We start from the raw sequence: 16,679 nt of genomic DNA on the forward strand, positions 1-16,679 counted from the left end.
CCAAAATGCAAGATACCAGGTTTGAATTTGAAAATATATATGAAGATTTATCTGACTACTTGGGGGAAGAAACTGAACATTCTCACAGGAAGGCTCAAAATACGAAGATCTCAAAGTATGGAATGTAACTAGACTGCCAAATTAAAATAACAGGAATACTGTTTTCCTCCCCATTGCTCCACGTAGTGTGAACAAAGATGTATAAATGCATACGTGGACTTAAAAGGAAAACAAAAGCAGCAGGTCAATACAGCTGGTATCTAAAAAAAAAAAAATCTGTTCTATTTTACGTTACCTACCTTCTATGTTACGTATACGGGGCAGCAAGCAAAAATTTTTAGAAGGACGTATCAGATGAAATATATCTTTGTGTGTGAACTAGTCATCATGTCCTAGAAATACTTTGAAAATTTAAAATCTACATTTCACACTGAGGTGTTTTGCGGGTTCGTACACCAACGGGCTTTGCCTGCCTAAGACTCTAATTGGTCCTACGTTTCACAAGAGTTTATAGGAGCTGAAACACAGAAACCTTCTGTGTAGCACATATTGTGAACTGGTTCTTCCAGGACTCAGAGGAACATTTTAAAATTTGTTTTCCTCTCAGAAAGGTGATCTTATACAGTAGGACCCGGTTGGGCTGGGCACGGGTGGGCAGGGCAGAAGGAGAACAGGGTAGGTTGATGGTGCGGCTACAAGCAGAGTGGCGCACCAAGAGGGCGATCACAGAAAAGAAGGGATTAACCGTGGAGGTGGGCACTGTTTAAGAATGGCTCCAGTGACCTCAGCATTGCCTAAGGCAAACTGATCATGGCTTAGATGCAGAAGTGGTACAGACAGAACTCAAGGAACGTGCCCACAGGGCAGTGCCCGAAACAGACTTCTGTTGATGCAAAGACGACACATATACCACAGGTCTCCATCCCATCGGAAAACAATTGTATGGATATGGATACATACTATTTGGCATTGAACGAATGTCTACTGCATGCCAGAACCCACGTTAGGGGCTTCATTTAATGACTACGTACAATCTTACAACCTTGATGGCGCAGACAGAAGTTGCTATCACCATTTCACAGGTAGGAATACTGAGCTTGGGAAGTTTAAATGACTCCTTCACCATTATGCGGCTATTAAGTGGAAGAGATGGGACTCACAAGCAAATAGTTTTGACGCTAGTGAATGAGTTTTTAAAATGCTATGCTCAACTGATTTATGAAAGTAATCAGGGAAAAGAGATGTGTAGAAGAACAAAGGGGAGCCCAACCGAATACATGAACAGAAAACTTACAAGACATCGGACCATGAGCCGTGGTAAGAAACAGGTTTTATAACATGACGAAATACATACCCACTATGCTTCTCTATATAAAAGCAACTAAAAAAAGTTCTACAAAAAAAAAAGCTCTGCAAAAATATTTACCCTTACTATGAGTAATACACTCTGATATTTTCTGATCATTTTTTCTATTCCATCATTATTTTAAAAGTGCTGGCAGGATTTCCTGAAATTACTTCATGGCCCACGAGGAGGTCAGAACCCACAGTTTGAAAACCAGTGCCAAAACCAATCCTAATGACCACCACTCTTCTTACCATTTCTGAGGTTTGGGTAGAATATTGGGTTTTTCAATTTTTCATATATAATCTTCCATTTGAACCTTTACGCATGAAAGGAAGGGGGGATTAGTTAAGAGGGAGAGAAGGCAGTGCATAGAACTGTCCATCATGTGTCATATGCTAAAAAGCGTAGTGAAATTAACATACTCCAAACAAGAATGGCTCCATCTCAAAGACAAAAAAGCTTGCCCCAAAAGGCAGGGGTCAAAGACCCATGGTGGAAAAGGTTCTGCTGTCTTAAATATTCCTTTGAGTTGTCAGAAAGACATCATTGTCCAACAATGCCTCACTGATGAAAGAAACACTGCTATGTAGTCTTCAGGCAAATTTTAAGACTGAAAGACAAGTCACATACCTACTACTCAGGTTACTTTCCGCCCAAAAAGGCACCGGGTCTCCTCTCAGTTACTATTTCAAGACACTTGATGGTTGACACTATTTTAATTTGATGTGACTTATTAAAAAGCCTGGACAGTATTATCCCATGGGAGGATACAAGGTTTGGCTTCTAGCTATAGAGCCAACACACAGACCAGAAGAAACACTCACTACAAGCACAATAAAAAAGAGAAAGAAAGGGTGAGAGTTCATAAATGTACTAACGTGGAAATGGTCTCAGTGAAAACTTTAGTTACAATGGGGATTTCTGGGAGCGAAAGAAAAGGGGTCTCTTCAGAGAAGTGACTGATGCTATTTATTAATGTACTTGTAAGTAACGTCAAATTTTAAAGTTGCTCCAAAGAAAATCTCCTTTTTTCTTGCATCAGCCTTTTAATATGCTGAAGGAACCTGTTCAAAATGCTTCAGCAGTGAAGTAACTTACATGATAAATGTGTTCTTCAATCTGTGCACCAGTCAAGTAGCAATAAAATCAGAATAATTCATGCAAAAATTTTCATTATGTTTCTAAACATACTTATTTACATTTTAAATCACGCATTAGACAATATGAAATATCTTTCATTTAGACAGGTGTGAACTAGAAAACAGATGCATTCATTAAACATAGAACAATTCGGCGAATTAAAAAAAAATACTCAGAGAACTCTCTGGTTGAAGTACTTGAGCCACCGTTAACTTACTTGAAAAAATATGGCCATGGCTCCGATTATTCTGTTTTCAGAAATTGCAGTTTGAAAGCTGTCAAAGTCGTCTGGATTATAAAAGAAAATCTGCATCTGTAAAAGAACAATTAAAATATGTATTAGGGAAAATTTCAAGCCTACACACAAGTAGACAGAATAGTACAAGGGACCCAGATTCCTCACTTCCTAAGATTTGGCCAAATGTATTCATCTATCCATATTTTTCCCTTGCTAAGGTACTTAAGAGCAAACCCCAGACATCGTATCATTTTACCCCTACAAACCACACAATCACACTTCTCACATAACCAGAGAGCCTTCCTGCTACCCAAAAGAAATAATGTTGACACCTTCTGATTGCCTGATATTCATGTCATGGTGAAAGTTCCCTATTATGGAGCAAAATTTTAATGGAGTAAAACACCTTGAAGTAAAAAACAAAAAACAAAAAACAAAACAAAACTAAGCCTGTGAGATTCAGTTCACATGCTTAAATTATAAAAACTTAAATGGGCACATCTTTATAAGAAACACTCTTTTGGAGGAATTTGAAGGGGTCAATTACCCAAATGGAGTATTTCAATGAATCCACCCGAAATTTAATGGTAATAATAATAATAATAATACTTCACATTTTCCAGCTTGCAAAACTGTACCATACATTATTTCACTTAATTCATCTAACAACCCCTGTGAAGACAGGGCAGAAATGACTACCCTCAGTTACAGATGAAGAAATAGTGCTTTTAGAAAGTTCATGTTAACTTGGCTAAGACTGAACATCAGAGGAAAACTATAAAATCCAGGGGCTCTCACTGCAACCGGAAATACCTTCTCTTACATTTGGGTAGAGTTTCTTACTCAAAAAGCAGAATACAGACAGATCAACTTAAAGTCATTATATGATCCTAATGCTTGAATAGTCTTTGATATTTAGTACGATGCAGAGACCAAAAATGGACCACGGAGTGTTCTCGAAAGAATACATATATAATAAAAATAACAGATTTGGGTTTCTATTCTAGTCTCTTCATTTACTTGCCTGTGAGACCTCAGACAAACAAGCCTATTTCAAAGTATCAGCTTCCTCATGTACAGAATAAAGTATTTACCTTTGGGAGGGTGGGCATGGAAAGTAAATGAGTCGTTGTAGTGTACAGCATGTAGCAGCATCAGGCCTACCCTTCATCCATGCTCAGCAAATCACTATCATCACCATCATCATCATCATCACTATCACCATCATATTTTAAGGTTAACATCTGGTAGACACCTTAAAATTTCTAATAAGACCGTGATGTCACTGAATCTTCTGGAATGATCCTACTCCTTACAGAAAATCAGATTTCCTCTATCATTCATTAGGTCGTTCCTATTTTCCAAATGACGTGATGCTATTCTCCACAACAAACTGAACAACCACACCCCCAGAGGGAGTTTGGAGATATGACACCAAATGATAACTTCCCGGAGAGGAAAGCTTAGTCAGCAAAACTAGCTGAAGTCAAAGGTTACTTGAGACATTAAGAATAAGGTGACACTTCTTTTCTGAAGGGTAAGATCAGGTGGCTCAATCAGGATACTTTCTAGGAAAAGTCAGACACCCAAGTGGATGAAAGAAGGATGGGTAGATTCCTTTGAAGGACTTCCCTTCTTACAGGGAATAATTTTTCTAACACTGTGAATTCTCACCAATTCTAGCAGCCTCTTACAAATGTGTTGCCTTTAGGTTTGGACAGCTTTAGACATCATGCATGTACATTAAGAAAAATCCATTCAACGAGGTGCAGAAAAAAAGAGTTTAATACTTAGGTGAATTGCTTTGGGTACAATGCTAAGAACTCAAGAAAGAAACGCCACACAAGCATATTCAGGAAATAACACTTCAGTTTCCTTTTAAAACTCAGGCCCTCAAATTAAGTTCATACAAGTTTTTCTTATTCTCCAGCCCATGAGCAGGGGTGGCATTGTTTAATGCATCACCTGAATAGTGTGTGATACAAAATACTTTAAGACCTCTTCAAGGGCATTTTCATTTACGACCGGGTGAGGAAATTCATTTTCAGAAAATGTCTTTGAGTCATGGCTCCACCCAGCAGGATAATAAAATGTCTCATAAAGCGAAGAGTAGCATAAGTATGAAATATCAATTTTCCATGCTTTTTCTCTAAAGTTGTATTCTACTGAATTAGGTTAACTTCGGAAGCTATCTTAAATATGACAGTAAGAAGTGGATGGAGTTTTTCTGAGTGAACTGGACTTTAAATCGCTTTGTTGTTATTGTTGATGGGACAAATTGGGGCAGAAACTGGAAAACTGTTTCACAAAACCATCTTTGGAAGGGGTTGGGGTGGCTACTAAATATTGTCAGTAGCCCACTGGCTTTCTGTATCTGCTCTCAAAAGCCATACCCAGAGTCTTCCCTCTAGCATCACCAAGAGTGTTCTTCCTAATAAAGTCAATCAAAGTCATGCTTACTTAGGGTAGCAGTTCTCCTCCTGAAGAATCACGATACACATCAACTGACGGAAAAGATCAGGAAAATCCGGCAACAGAGAGATCTATGAACTCTTCCACACAGCCTTTACCAGCATCCCCTATTATTTACATTTTATCCTATTTTCATCCTCTCTCTCTCTCTCTCTCTCTCTCTCTGTGTGTGTGTGTGTGTGTGTGTGTGTGTGTGTGTGCACATAGATACACAGTTTCTTTTTACGAATCACCGGGTAGTAAGTGGGAGAAAATATGCCCCTTTACCACTAACTACTTAAGTGTATAATTTCTAAGAATCAGGACAGTCTCTTAGGTAAGCACAGTATAATTATTCAAATTAGCAAATTTCACATTGATACAATACTATTATCTCATTCACAATCCATTTCGAGTTTTGGCAAATGCCCAAATAAAGTCCATTACAGATCATTATTCTGGTTCTTAGTCCAGGAATCCAATTTAGGATCAAACTCTGCATTTCGTTGTTACGCCTCTTTATACTGACCCCTCCTGCCCCCACTCTCATCTGGGAGAGTTACTCAGTCTTTCTTTATTTGAACAGTGTGAAGTGTGCAGGTCAGTTGTTAGAGAGAATCAGGGTCTGTCTCGTGGTTTCTCATGATTAGATTCAGGTGATGCATTCGGGGCAGGTTTCCACAGGAGTGACATTGTCTTCACGGTGCACCGTATCGGGAAGTGCACCCTGTGGATTTCTCCCAGTATGAGGGGTGTTTAACTTGATCTTATGGCTAAGTTGATGTCTGCCAGGTTTCTCCACTATAAAGTCATTAATTTTCCTTTTATAATTAAAAAGTACTTTGTAGGGAGCTGCTTAGGATTACATAAACACATTGTCTGTCATCTGATGTCCACCCGCTAGTCTCAGTAGTCATTGATGATTTTCTAACTGCACTACCCTTCTATATGCATGAAAGGGATTCCAGTGTAAGGAATTGCTTTCCCTTCTGCATAGTTTATTTATTCGTTCATTCCTTTATGTAAATCCACATGAACTCATTTATTTTGTTTTATTCAATCCATTACCATTATTTATTTCAATGTACAAACTGTCCCAATAGGAGACCTTTTGCACAGCAGGAAACCGTCCAAATGGATTCCTCTGTCATTTTGCTATGTCCCCATCATTTTATATTTTTTAGCATCTCCTTATTAGCTGATACAGATGTTCTAGACTCATCTTGATTTTTCCCTGCCCCAGCCCTAAAATTGGCCATAACTTGGGTGAATTCTGGTTCCTTTTAACAAGGAATGGTATTTAAAGACATTATATCCCTAAGTCAGTATTTTCCAAATATGTCTGAGATTAGAAAATGTGGTGCTTCAAGAAAACTATATGGCTTTAAGGCTCAGTGACTCTATTCTAACCAGAGCCTTCCTTGCAAGGGAAGGAGAGCTGGATCAACTTTGTATAAATTGATGTCACTCTATCACACAGAGTGCCATGAGACACGTTAAGTCTCCTCAACCACTGAAACAAACTATATTAAGATCAACTAAAAAGCCACTGGTAGTCTATGTACCCAGTGCACAGTCGAGGGACCAATTCTACAAAATCCTTCAAATTCACGAGCAAGCCTCACAGATCTGGGTGATCATTCGATTCTCCTTGTGGAATGGCTGGACTGGAAAACCATCAAGGCACTTCTTTTTTTTTTTTTAAGATTTTATTTATTTATTTGAGAGAAAGAATGAGAGAGAGAGAGAGAGAGTTCATGAGAGGGGGGAAAGGTCAGAGGGAGAAGCAGACTCCCTGCTGAGCAGGGAGCCCGATGTGGGACTCGATCCCGGGACTCCAGGATCATGACCTGAGCCGAAGGCAGTCGCTTAACCAACTGACCCACCCAGGCGCCCCATCAAGGCACTTCTCTAGCCAGATCAGGGTGACAGAAAAAACAGAATATCCTATGTCATAACCTGACATTTGTAAAGGAGAATTTTACAAAGAGAAAAAGCCCTACCAGTGACCAGGAGGCAGATACCGAAATATAGATATGAAAAGTGCCTGAATGAATAGCAACACCTCCAAGTAATAGGAGGGGGATGAAATGGATAGTGTGAGCATAAGGTTGACCAAGGTCAATGCTCTATTGTTGAAAGGTACTAGCATGATGCATACAGAGTCACAACAAAATGCCCACTTACCTTCTCCTTTCTCTTGTCTTGAGCCATTTCCCCCCATATATTTAAAATGACTCTAGGTAAAATTTGATATAAAAACTATCTTTATGCCTGGTTTCCAACTTGAATCACTAGTTGTGTTAAGCTGAACAAATGCAAAGCAACAAATCTGAAAACTAGAGCCTTCTATATTTTTTATTAATGTTGTTATTTTCCAAACATTGAGGGAGTGCTTACTGTATGCCAAGTACTGTGCTATCATTCATGAATACACACTGAAGTAGGTACCACCATGATCCTCATTTTATAGCCAAAGAAACCCAGGATTTCCAAAATTTTCAAAGCAGTTAGGGAATGGGGGGGGGGGATTGTCACAGAAACTTAATCTTTCCAATCCTAGAGCTCAGGTCTTAATTACTGGGCTTCCCTACAGTGGACAAGTAAATTTGCTTACTACCCATTATATATAAGGTACTACGACAGATGAAGACACAGTTTGTGCTTAGAAAGATTGAAATATCAATAATGAGGGGCGCCTGGGTGGCTCAGTCGGTCAAGCGTCTGCCTTGTGCTCAGGTCATGATCCCAGGGTCCTGGGATTGAGTCCTGCATTGGGCTCCCTGCTCAGTGCGGAGTCTGCTTCTCCTTCTCCCTCTGACCTCCCCCTCCACTCATGCTTTGTCTCTCTCAAATAAATAAAATCTTTAAAAAAAAAAATCAACGATGAAAGGTTAACTTTTTTTTTTTTGAATGCCAAAGTTAGAGCCGTACACAAATGTATCACAAAAAAAACATGAGGCAATGAATGGCTCTTGGACAAGTGAGGCAGGTAGTAAATGAATACTAAAATAATGCGGGTGATGGGTCAGAGGGGACATTTCCTTTAAGGTGGACTTTCTATCATTTACTGTTACAGTTGTGAGCATAAGTCAGCTCTCCCATCTCCAGGATAATGGAGGTAAGAGGCAATGACCCCAACATGGTGGGAAAAATCCAACACTGACTTCTTTGGTGATTTAGAAAGCTCTACATTTTAATTTCAAACAACTGGTATTTCTGCACCCCCCACACACCTACACACCCAAGCAAAAAAAAAAAAATGATAAATTAAGTAAGGAAAGAGCATGCAGATAGTTCAGAGGAAAGGCAATCTACTGAATGATTCCTTAGACATTTCCAGATACTGTTGGGCCTCTTCAATGGAGTGGAAGAATACACACACTGCTACAGGAGAAGAACAGACAGAGATGAAATGTAAATGGGATGAGATAAAGATGGTAACAAGAAAGGCAACAGCGAAATTAAAAACCACACAGGAGGTAGCAGATAGCAGAACCAAAGAGGTGAAATGTACTTTTCTGATCATACTTGGCACCAGCCTGGAGTAAGGCAGCTGAGAACATGGTGGAGGACTAGAAACACATGCCCAAGTATAAAAATGTGCAGTAACGACGAAGCGAAATTTCAAACGCAGTTAATGATCCGCTGGTTCGGCTTGTTGGAGGACTTGGATAGGATGATGTCAGAATTGAAATTTTTGCAAAATAACTTCTTAATCTAACTCGATTTGTAGACTGTGCTGCATCTTAACTGCTATGAAGCCAGATCATACACACTCAACACTGCATGTTCTACTTCTTTAATTCTGCCATTGCCATCAGATAGGAAGATCGATGCAGGCAGAAGTACATCTGCCAAGTCAAAGCTAGGTCTTTCAGAGCGCTGTTCGTTGTAAATAGTTGTAATTTATTTTTGGCGTGAGTAACACAGTTCGGGGCTCTGAGTGGCTGGAAGCAAGGGCAGAGAAATGATAAATCCAAAAACAATATAATGGGTTTCTTCCTATATATAGGAATAAATAACTAAATGAGGAGCAAGGAGGGATTAGATTACCAAGAGAATGAATGGATTTAAATCACTGGAGAAAATGCTCACGGAAGCGCAAATACATGCCAAAACCACTTGGAAATGCTAAGTGGCCCCAGGTATGGTTCTGCTAAACACAGATTATATTATTTTCTCCTCAATCTACAAGAAATTCAAACCCTTTTCTACCAAGTAAGTAGCCTGAAATTTTGATACTCTAACAAAAGAAAGTCTAGTCATGTAAATTATGGAGAGCATGATAAATACATGCTATCTATAGTATATAGAAATAGATAACACAAACACTCTGAATTCAGAATCATTATATGGGAATTTTGTTTTATATCAATGAACAGTTTTAATCCCAGTTACTTTTTAAAAGGATGATTATTATATTTTTACCCATGACAGTTAATTTTATAGGTCAATTTGTCTAGGCCTGGCTGCCCAGCTGTTTGGCTAAACGTTGTAGATGTCGCTATAAAGGTATTTTTTAGATGTGATTAATATTTAAATCTGTAGATTCTGCGTAAAGCAGATTACCCTCCATAATGTGATGGGTGTCATCCAGTCAGGTGAAAGTGTGAAGCATCCCTAAGTGGAAGGAATTGTTTTTCCAGATTCTAACACAGAAATTCTGCCTGGGTTTACAGCCTTCAGACTTAAGACTACAACATCAACTCTTGTTGGAATTTCCAGCCTGTTCTGCAAATTTTGGACTTGACTGCCCCCACAACTGAATGAGACATACACCCCCAAAGGTCAGGACTGATTTTAAGCACCTATATAAGAGACACGTATATGTGACTGTGTATCGCATTCTAAAACCATTCTGCAAACCAGTTACTTCCTTGAGCTCTGAGCTCATGTCTTCATTTGGTTCTTTCTAACAGGGCTCTCCCCTGGAGAATGTAGCCCCTCTTAAAACACAGTTCACACTCTTGTGGCTTACAGCAAGGTGGCCATGAAGATGGCAGACCACATGACTATGGGTGACATAAATGGTGATCCAAGAGCTTGGGCTATAAAGTCAGACCTGATTCAAATACCGAAGACACATGAGAGCCCCAAGGCTCAGTGCTGTCCCCTTCTGTCCTACAGGGGTATTGCTAACCTCATCACATCCACTCTGCACATGCTATGGTAAAGAAAGAACTGAGGGGCTCCCATGTTTTATTACTACGTATCTTTATTACTTTATGACCAGAGGGATATATGAATTAAGTTGAAGGTCAATTGTTTCCACAGGCCAGCCAACAACCCAGTGCATCATGCCACAAGGTACAGCAAAGAAGGGTGTGTGCAGGCTTCACCCAGCTTTCATTGGATGACTATTTTTAGAAGAACTGTGCTCCAAAGAATAGCAGGTATTCAGCCCCTTTGTAGGCAAGGAAGCATTTAAATAAACATTCTGAAACATTTGCTTTATACAATATCATTAATCACGGAGTACGCTAATCCTTAATCATTTCCCTTTTTTTTTTTCTTACTTTCCCTGTAACATGGAATTATCTTCAACTACTTTACAGCAGGAATCCAAATTTCTGGAGCAGAAGAATTCAAAGTGCACACTAGGGCTCTGACTCATACACAATGAGGTGCTGGAATGATTTCTGAGATCCCTTTAAAAAGTCTCTGTGTGTTACCTGTTTGTGCCATTCTAAGTCTATTTATCAGTTGATTTTTGGAATTTCTGGTTCGATGATGCATCTGATTAGTCACATAAATATTTAATCTTTGTGTTTTTCCCTTGGTAAGGAACTATTCAGGCTTTGTTTACAGTATTAAATTGAGTTTTTCAAGGATTTACTATGCCTGATTCACGAATTATTTCTTACAGTTCAGCATAAGTTCGGACACAAAGGAGGTAGGTTCAACATCTGCCTGTATGTTGGCCAGCTACCCTTTCCAAGTCCTCAGGAAAGGGAGTGGTAAGCTACAGCTCTGCCATCTAATTAGCTGTGTGACCCAGTTGAAATCAGTCACCCTCTCTGAGTCTTAACATCCCCATTAGTAAACGGAGGATAAGAAATGCAGCACTGGGGTATAGTGAGCATTAAACAAAATAAGTCAAGGAAAGCATCAGAAATGATTCACATGTCTTTAACAATTAGTTAACAGGAAAAATAAAATGGAAAGAAGTTGGTGAAAGGATTATTTGCAATCACCCCAAACTGGAAACCAAACACTAAACATTAACGGAATTGATAAACAAATTGGGAGAGTCACACCATGGAATATGCACTATAATTACAGGTAACAATATAGACGAATCTCACAAACAATGCTGAGCCAAATAAGGCAGATACAAAAAAAAAAAGAATTAAAATTAGAAAAAAAAGTTCACTGTGTGATTCTATTGAAATGAAGTACAAAAACCAGGAAAAACTTATGCAGTTCGAAGCCAACACAGTGGTTACCCATGGGGGCAGTAAGTGAAAAAGGGATTCTGGGGGTGCTAATAAGTGCTCTTTCTTGATCTCAGGGCTGGTTACAAGAATATGAAAATTCATTAGCCTGTATTATTATTCTTTGTTCATTTTCCTCTTTGTAAAGGATATTTCAATACTAAATAAAATTCATGAACTGCTGTGCTTTTGAAACTGGGATAAACAAAAGTATAATGCCACCTAATAATAAGACCAGGGAAGAGTTTGCACCCCTCTGTGGGACCCATTCTATTTCATGGAGGCTACTCCAAATCTGAGGGTAAGGCTAGAGATAACTTATCTGCTTGACAGAGCAAGTTAAAGGGGACCATCCCTAAGTGTGCAGAATCAGGCCAGCCTAGGACCGCGTAACAATTGCCTGGACCAAGCATCACCTCTTCCCCACCTTTTCCCTGAAGGCAGACATGGCCAAGGAAGCCCAGAGGTAGCATATCCATAAAACATTCCACAGGGCCACTTAAATGTATCCGATTCTTACAATACTTTACATTAATTAATTCCTTTCATCCTCACCATTACTACTCTTGTCTGAGTAGTAATAAAGCTGGGATTCAAACCCAGGCATTTGACTGCAGAACCCACACATTTAAAATCCTCTCTGTAAGGTATCCTGATCAGAATTCCCACTAGCAATGAGGAGTACCTCTTAGTTACCTCCAGGACCCTCGCACAAAGTTTGCAGAGTAGTGGTTCTCAACCATGGGTGACTATGGACTCCAGGGGACAGTGGCCATGTCTACAGTCATGTTGGGTTTCAGTACTGGAAGGGGTCCTACAGGCATTTAGTGGGTAGAGGCCAGGGATGCTGCTAAACACCCTACAATGAGTAGAACAGCCCCCGAAAGCAAAGAATTATCCTGCCCAAAGTGTCAATAGTGCTGAGGTGTAGACACCTTGTCTATACTCACCGTCACATGAAACCTGGCCAATGGATATGGTAAAGCATTTTGTTTTTCTTCCCCTCTCCCACTACTACTGATCTCTAAAGGGGGAGAAACAAGTCTATTGTAATAGGGCCCAAAGACTGGGAGAGCAGTTTTACCCCTACGCATGAACCAGTAAGTTCAAACCACTTTCACCTATGCTTGGAGTTACTGTAATAACTTTCTTTTCTATTAAAACAACCTTTCCTTTCCTGAGTAACTATATTAACACATGAGGCTGGTTCTGAAATGCAGTGGAGCTTAACGCCTTGGACACAGTGGAGAGGAGGAGATCCCTAGGTGCATCTGGAACTCATTTGTATTTCAAAAACGCGAAAATAACCACCGCAGTGTTTGTGCTCTTTGTAATATGAAACTTTTTAGAAATTGCTTTGTACTTGGTAGTAACAGCCACATGATTCACCATGAAATGAAGTCTGGAAAATCATTTTGGATAAATGGACCTATAAATCCAATAGAATTTCCATGACAACATAGACTGCAGCACTCAACCACAAATAAAAGGTTATAAATCATTCAAAACCAACTAGGAATCAGCAATACGGCTCTCCTTTTGAAATACAAGAAACCTGAAATATAGTTTATTTGTTACTTACTCACCCAAAGTTCCCATTATAGTTCTTTCCTCACTTCTGATACTGTATTTTCTACCCCATAATAAGAGTTGGGAAAATGATGACGCCAAGAATTTGCAATTAAGCTAAATGAAATTAACACAGGTAGAGCGCCGGTGGTATTCCTCCCTTTCTCCTAGCTAGAATCCCGCAAGAAAACTTGGGCACAAAGAAAAGTTAGGCAGTTTTATCCAGAAAACTGTAATTTGCCCTACACAGTGAATGCCACCAGATCAGGGTATCTGTAAGAAAAAGGTTCATGCAAAACATTTCTGAGAACACATATCCAAGACAACCTGGATGCTTCCCAAATGCTTCTGAGTTCTATAAATCAAAATCAAATCCTCTAGTGTCTTTAGGATAATCTCAACATTGAAGGATTTTTTTTAGATTAGCTGGGTCAACCCAAATACAACATTTTATAAAACCGCTGTCTGTTCCTCAGGTCACCTGTTTAACTCCGGTGGAGATTCCCTTCTGATGGACTCTTCTGGATACAATATGCTGGGACCTCTCCCCGGGGGAGATGCTGGCCCCAGGACCAAGCACGTAGTAGGCACTCATGCAATGACTATGGGATAAATGAATGGACATTATTTCTGACACTGGAGGAAATGCACTGCACTGCTCCATTCACAGCCTCTCTGATTCCTGAGTCTCCCTAACAGCCAACACCTTTGGGAAGATGACTGGTAGAGTAAGGAAAACGAATTTATGGAGCTATGGCTGTGGCTTCCAGAAGGGCTGCCTGAAATATGGCCATGTGGACAGTGTCTTTCATTTTCCATCAGATGAACTCTTGTGGTTCCATCTACTACCATGTGCTGATAACTCTTCAAGGTACATTTTCAGCCCTGATCTCACATGGTCTACGGCTTTTGTCAAAATCTTCAAGGGCTCTGCAAGCCAGAAAGGTTAAGAATCAGGGCTACAGGAAAAAAAAAAAGTGAACATGCTCTCCATGAGCACAAAATCCTTTCCCTAAGACAGATACCCAGAAGCAGTTAAAACCGTCCTCTGAAAATTGTACACACCTTTTATATTCTAGTCAACAATGTACGGGAATGCCAATCTTCCTACACCATTGCTAACAGCGTATTTATGAATCCTTATTTCTTATTTTTTATACATTGGATGAACATATCTGTTCTTATTTTTAATTTTCCCAATAACCAATAAGAATAAGGATCTTTACTCATTTTTTTCTAATGATTTTTCTTTTTATCATTTGGGAAGCCTCTTTAATAAGAAAATTATGACTTTGCCATAAGTGTTGCAAATACAAAGGCAAACAGATTTGCCCCAGCACTGTTGGTATCAGAGGGAAAAAATGGACATGCATAATAAATAGGAGAAGTGGTAAAATGAGCTATGGAGGGGAGAACAGAAGTTGACCAATAAGCAATGACATTAAAAGTTCTCAAAGATATATTGCTAATGGAGAAAGTCAAGATGCAAAATAAATACACATTTGACTTAAAAAAGGCCATAAATCAAAGTACTTTATTTGTTGTGTATGTAGCTGCACAGATGTCCAGAACTAAGAAAGCGGGTGCGGGGCAAGGCTCTGGAAAATAACACAAACTAATAACCGTGGTTTTCTCTAGGGAGGGGGCTTGGACTGGTTTGGGACCAAGAAAGGTGGTTTGTTTCATCACAACTGTTTAAAATATTTGGTGGTTCTAACTAACGGCCCATCTAAGGGAAAAAGTCTTCCTTAAAATGAGAGAGAGGGAAAAAAAGAAAAATCGAAAAGGAAAAGAACAAAACAAAAATCCCTACCACTGCTGCAGAGGGAGAAGGTGAAGTTAATGATTCTGTTTGGGGACCCAACTCAGAAAACCAGCCTTATCAGCAAAGTGCTCCAAAGGAATGAATCCATCAGCCCCTAGTGACAGACAGCACAACATCACAGAGGCTATGATCCTGCTTTATCCCTGATATCACTTTGCCACAATTTACTCCTCATTTCTTTCTTTCTTTCTTTTTTTTTTTAAGATTTTATTTATTTCTTTGACACACAGAGAGATAGAGAACACAAGCAGGGGGAGCGGCAGGCAGAGGGAGAGGGAGAAGCAGGCTTCCCCGCCGAGCAGGGAGCCCGACGCGGGGCACGATCCCAGGACCCTGGGATCATGACCTGAGCCGAGGGCAGACGCTTAACGACTGAGCCACCCAGGCGCCCCACTCCTCATTTATTTCTGCCTGCAATGAAACATACAACCATTCAAGCTAACACTGCAAGGGGGGGGGGGAGAAAAAATGAAGCTCCTGTTTCTGATCCGCACAGACTATTCAACCTAGTAACTCTGTTGAAAAATAGATTTATGTAGATGAATAGTTTCCCATCTACTTAACCATAAAATTACAGTGCACACCTGGTAAACACAAAGTACTAACTGTCTCAGACCATATCTTTGGTCAGAAAGACAGCAGCAAAGGGAGCAAAACAATGTTGCCCAAAGCCAGGCAGAGCACCAGCTTTGCTAATGTTCTTACTGGGTACAACCCGGAAGGGGTGATTTGGGGAGAGGCTTTTTTTTGGGCGGGGGGATGATTTCTGGGAGAGACTGACAGCCTTAGTGGTGAAGACAGAGCTCTGCCACCAACATCACTGTGATTAGAGACCAAACTATTCTTGGCTGAGTGAGCCTTCTTTCTATGAATTCCCTAGAGTACAACTTTGGATGAGTTTGGAAAGAATACTGCTGTTGTTAACACCTGTATATCAGCACCTAGATTCTACAATTAACATTTTAATACACTTTCTCTATCAAGCAACAGTCCATTCCTCTATCCATCCATTCAGTCAGGTACTGAGGTTTCAAGGAAAAAAACCCACCATCATTCTCCCAACAGTCAGCCATTGTCAAACTAGTAGTCTCAACATTAACAGAAAGCCAAGCAATATATTCCAAGCTTTGGGTCCAAGCCAGAGGACGCCTTGCTGGTTTGCGAGGGGGTTAATAATGCTATTAATGAGAACATCTTGAGATTCTGATAGCCACATCTCAGCAGGGTACTATTAATAATTAGGAATAAAGACAGCGTTTAAGGGAGGAGATAAAAACAACAAAATATCAAAGCCATGGTTTTATGAAGCCAAGAATCTACAGGAGAGAATGTCAGCCAATAATCACGTTACTGATTGGCTCCATTCATGTCCCTGATTAGCTAACACTAGAACACAAACAGACAGACTCTACAATAAATATAACTGGGCTCAAACACTTGTTCATTTTACTTGTCTTGAACCTGTAACATGTAATGAAACAGTGAACACACTCAGGAGTCTACCCAGAAAACCTGGTTCATTATCTCCAGACCCCTGCTCACAAAAACCCTAGCCCAAAATCTTAATGAAGAAGGTGTTCTAAATCAAGAGCAGCTTAAGTTGCTGCCTTGTCTGGGATTTAGAGCAGTGTCACAGATGTTACAAGGGAGATTCACAGAGTTCAAGAAGCA

The 16,679-nt window shown here is 39.8% G+C and overlaps 1 protein-coding gene across 2 annotated transcripts in view; it reads right to left on the bottom strand.

The window, feature by feature from the left end:
- Positions 1-16,679, bottom strand: part of PTPRG (protein tyrosine phosphatase receptor type G) — a 696,389-nt gene that overhangs the window by 200,872 nt on the left and 478,838 nt on the right. For both annotated transcript variants that reach the window (XM_028110376.2, XM_088021953.1), the window contains exon 5: positions 2,706-2,801. In XM_028110376.2, the coding sequence (XP_027966177.1) occupies positions 2,706-2,801 (96 nt within the window). The remainder of the gene's footprint in view (positions 1-2,705; positions 2,802-16,679) is intronic.

The sequence above is a fragment of the Eumetopias jubatus genome, unplaced genomic scaffold (assembly GCF_037043125.1).
Source record: "Eumetopias jubatus isolate StellerSeaLion01/CBP00866 unplaced genomic scaffold, mEumJub1_p1.0 scaffold_1, whole genome shotgun sequence".
NCBI classification, from domain to species: Eukaryota; Metazoa; Chordata; class Mammalia; order Carnivora; family Otariidae; genus Eumetopias; species Eumetopias jubatus.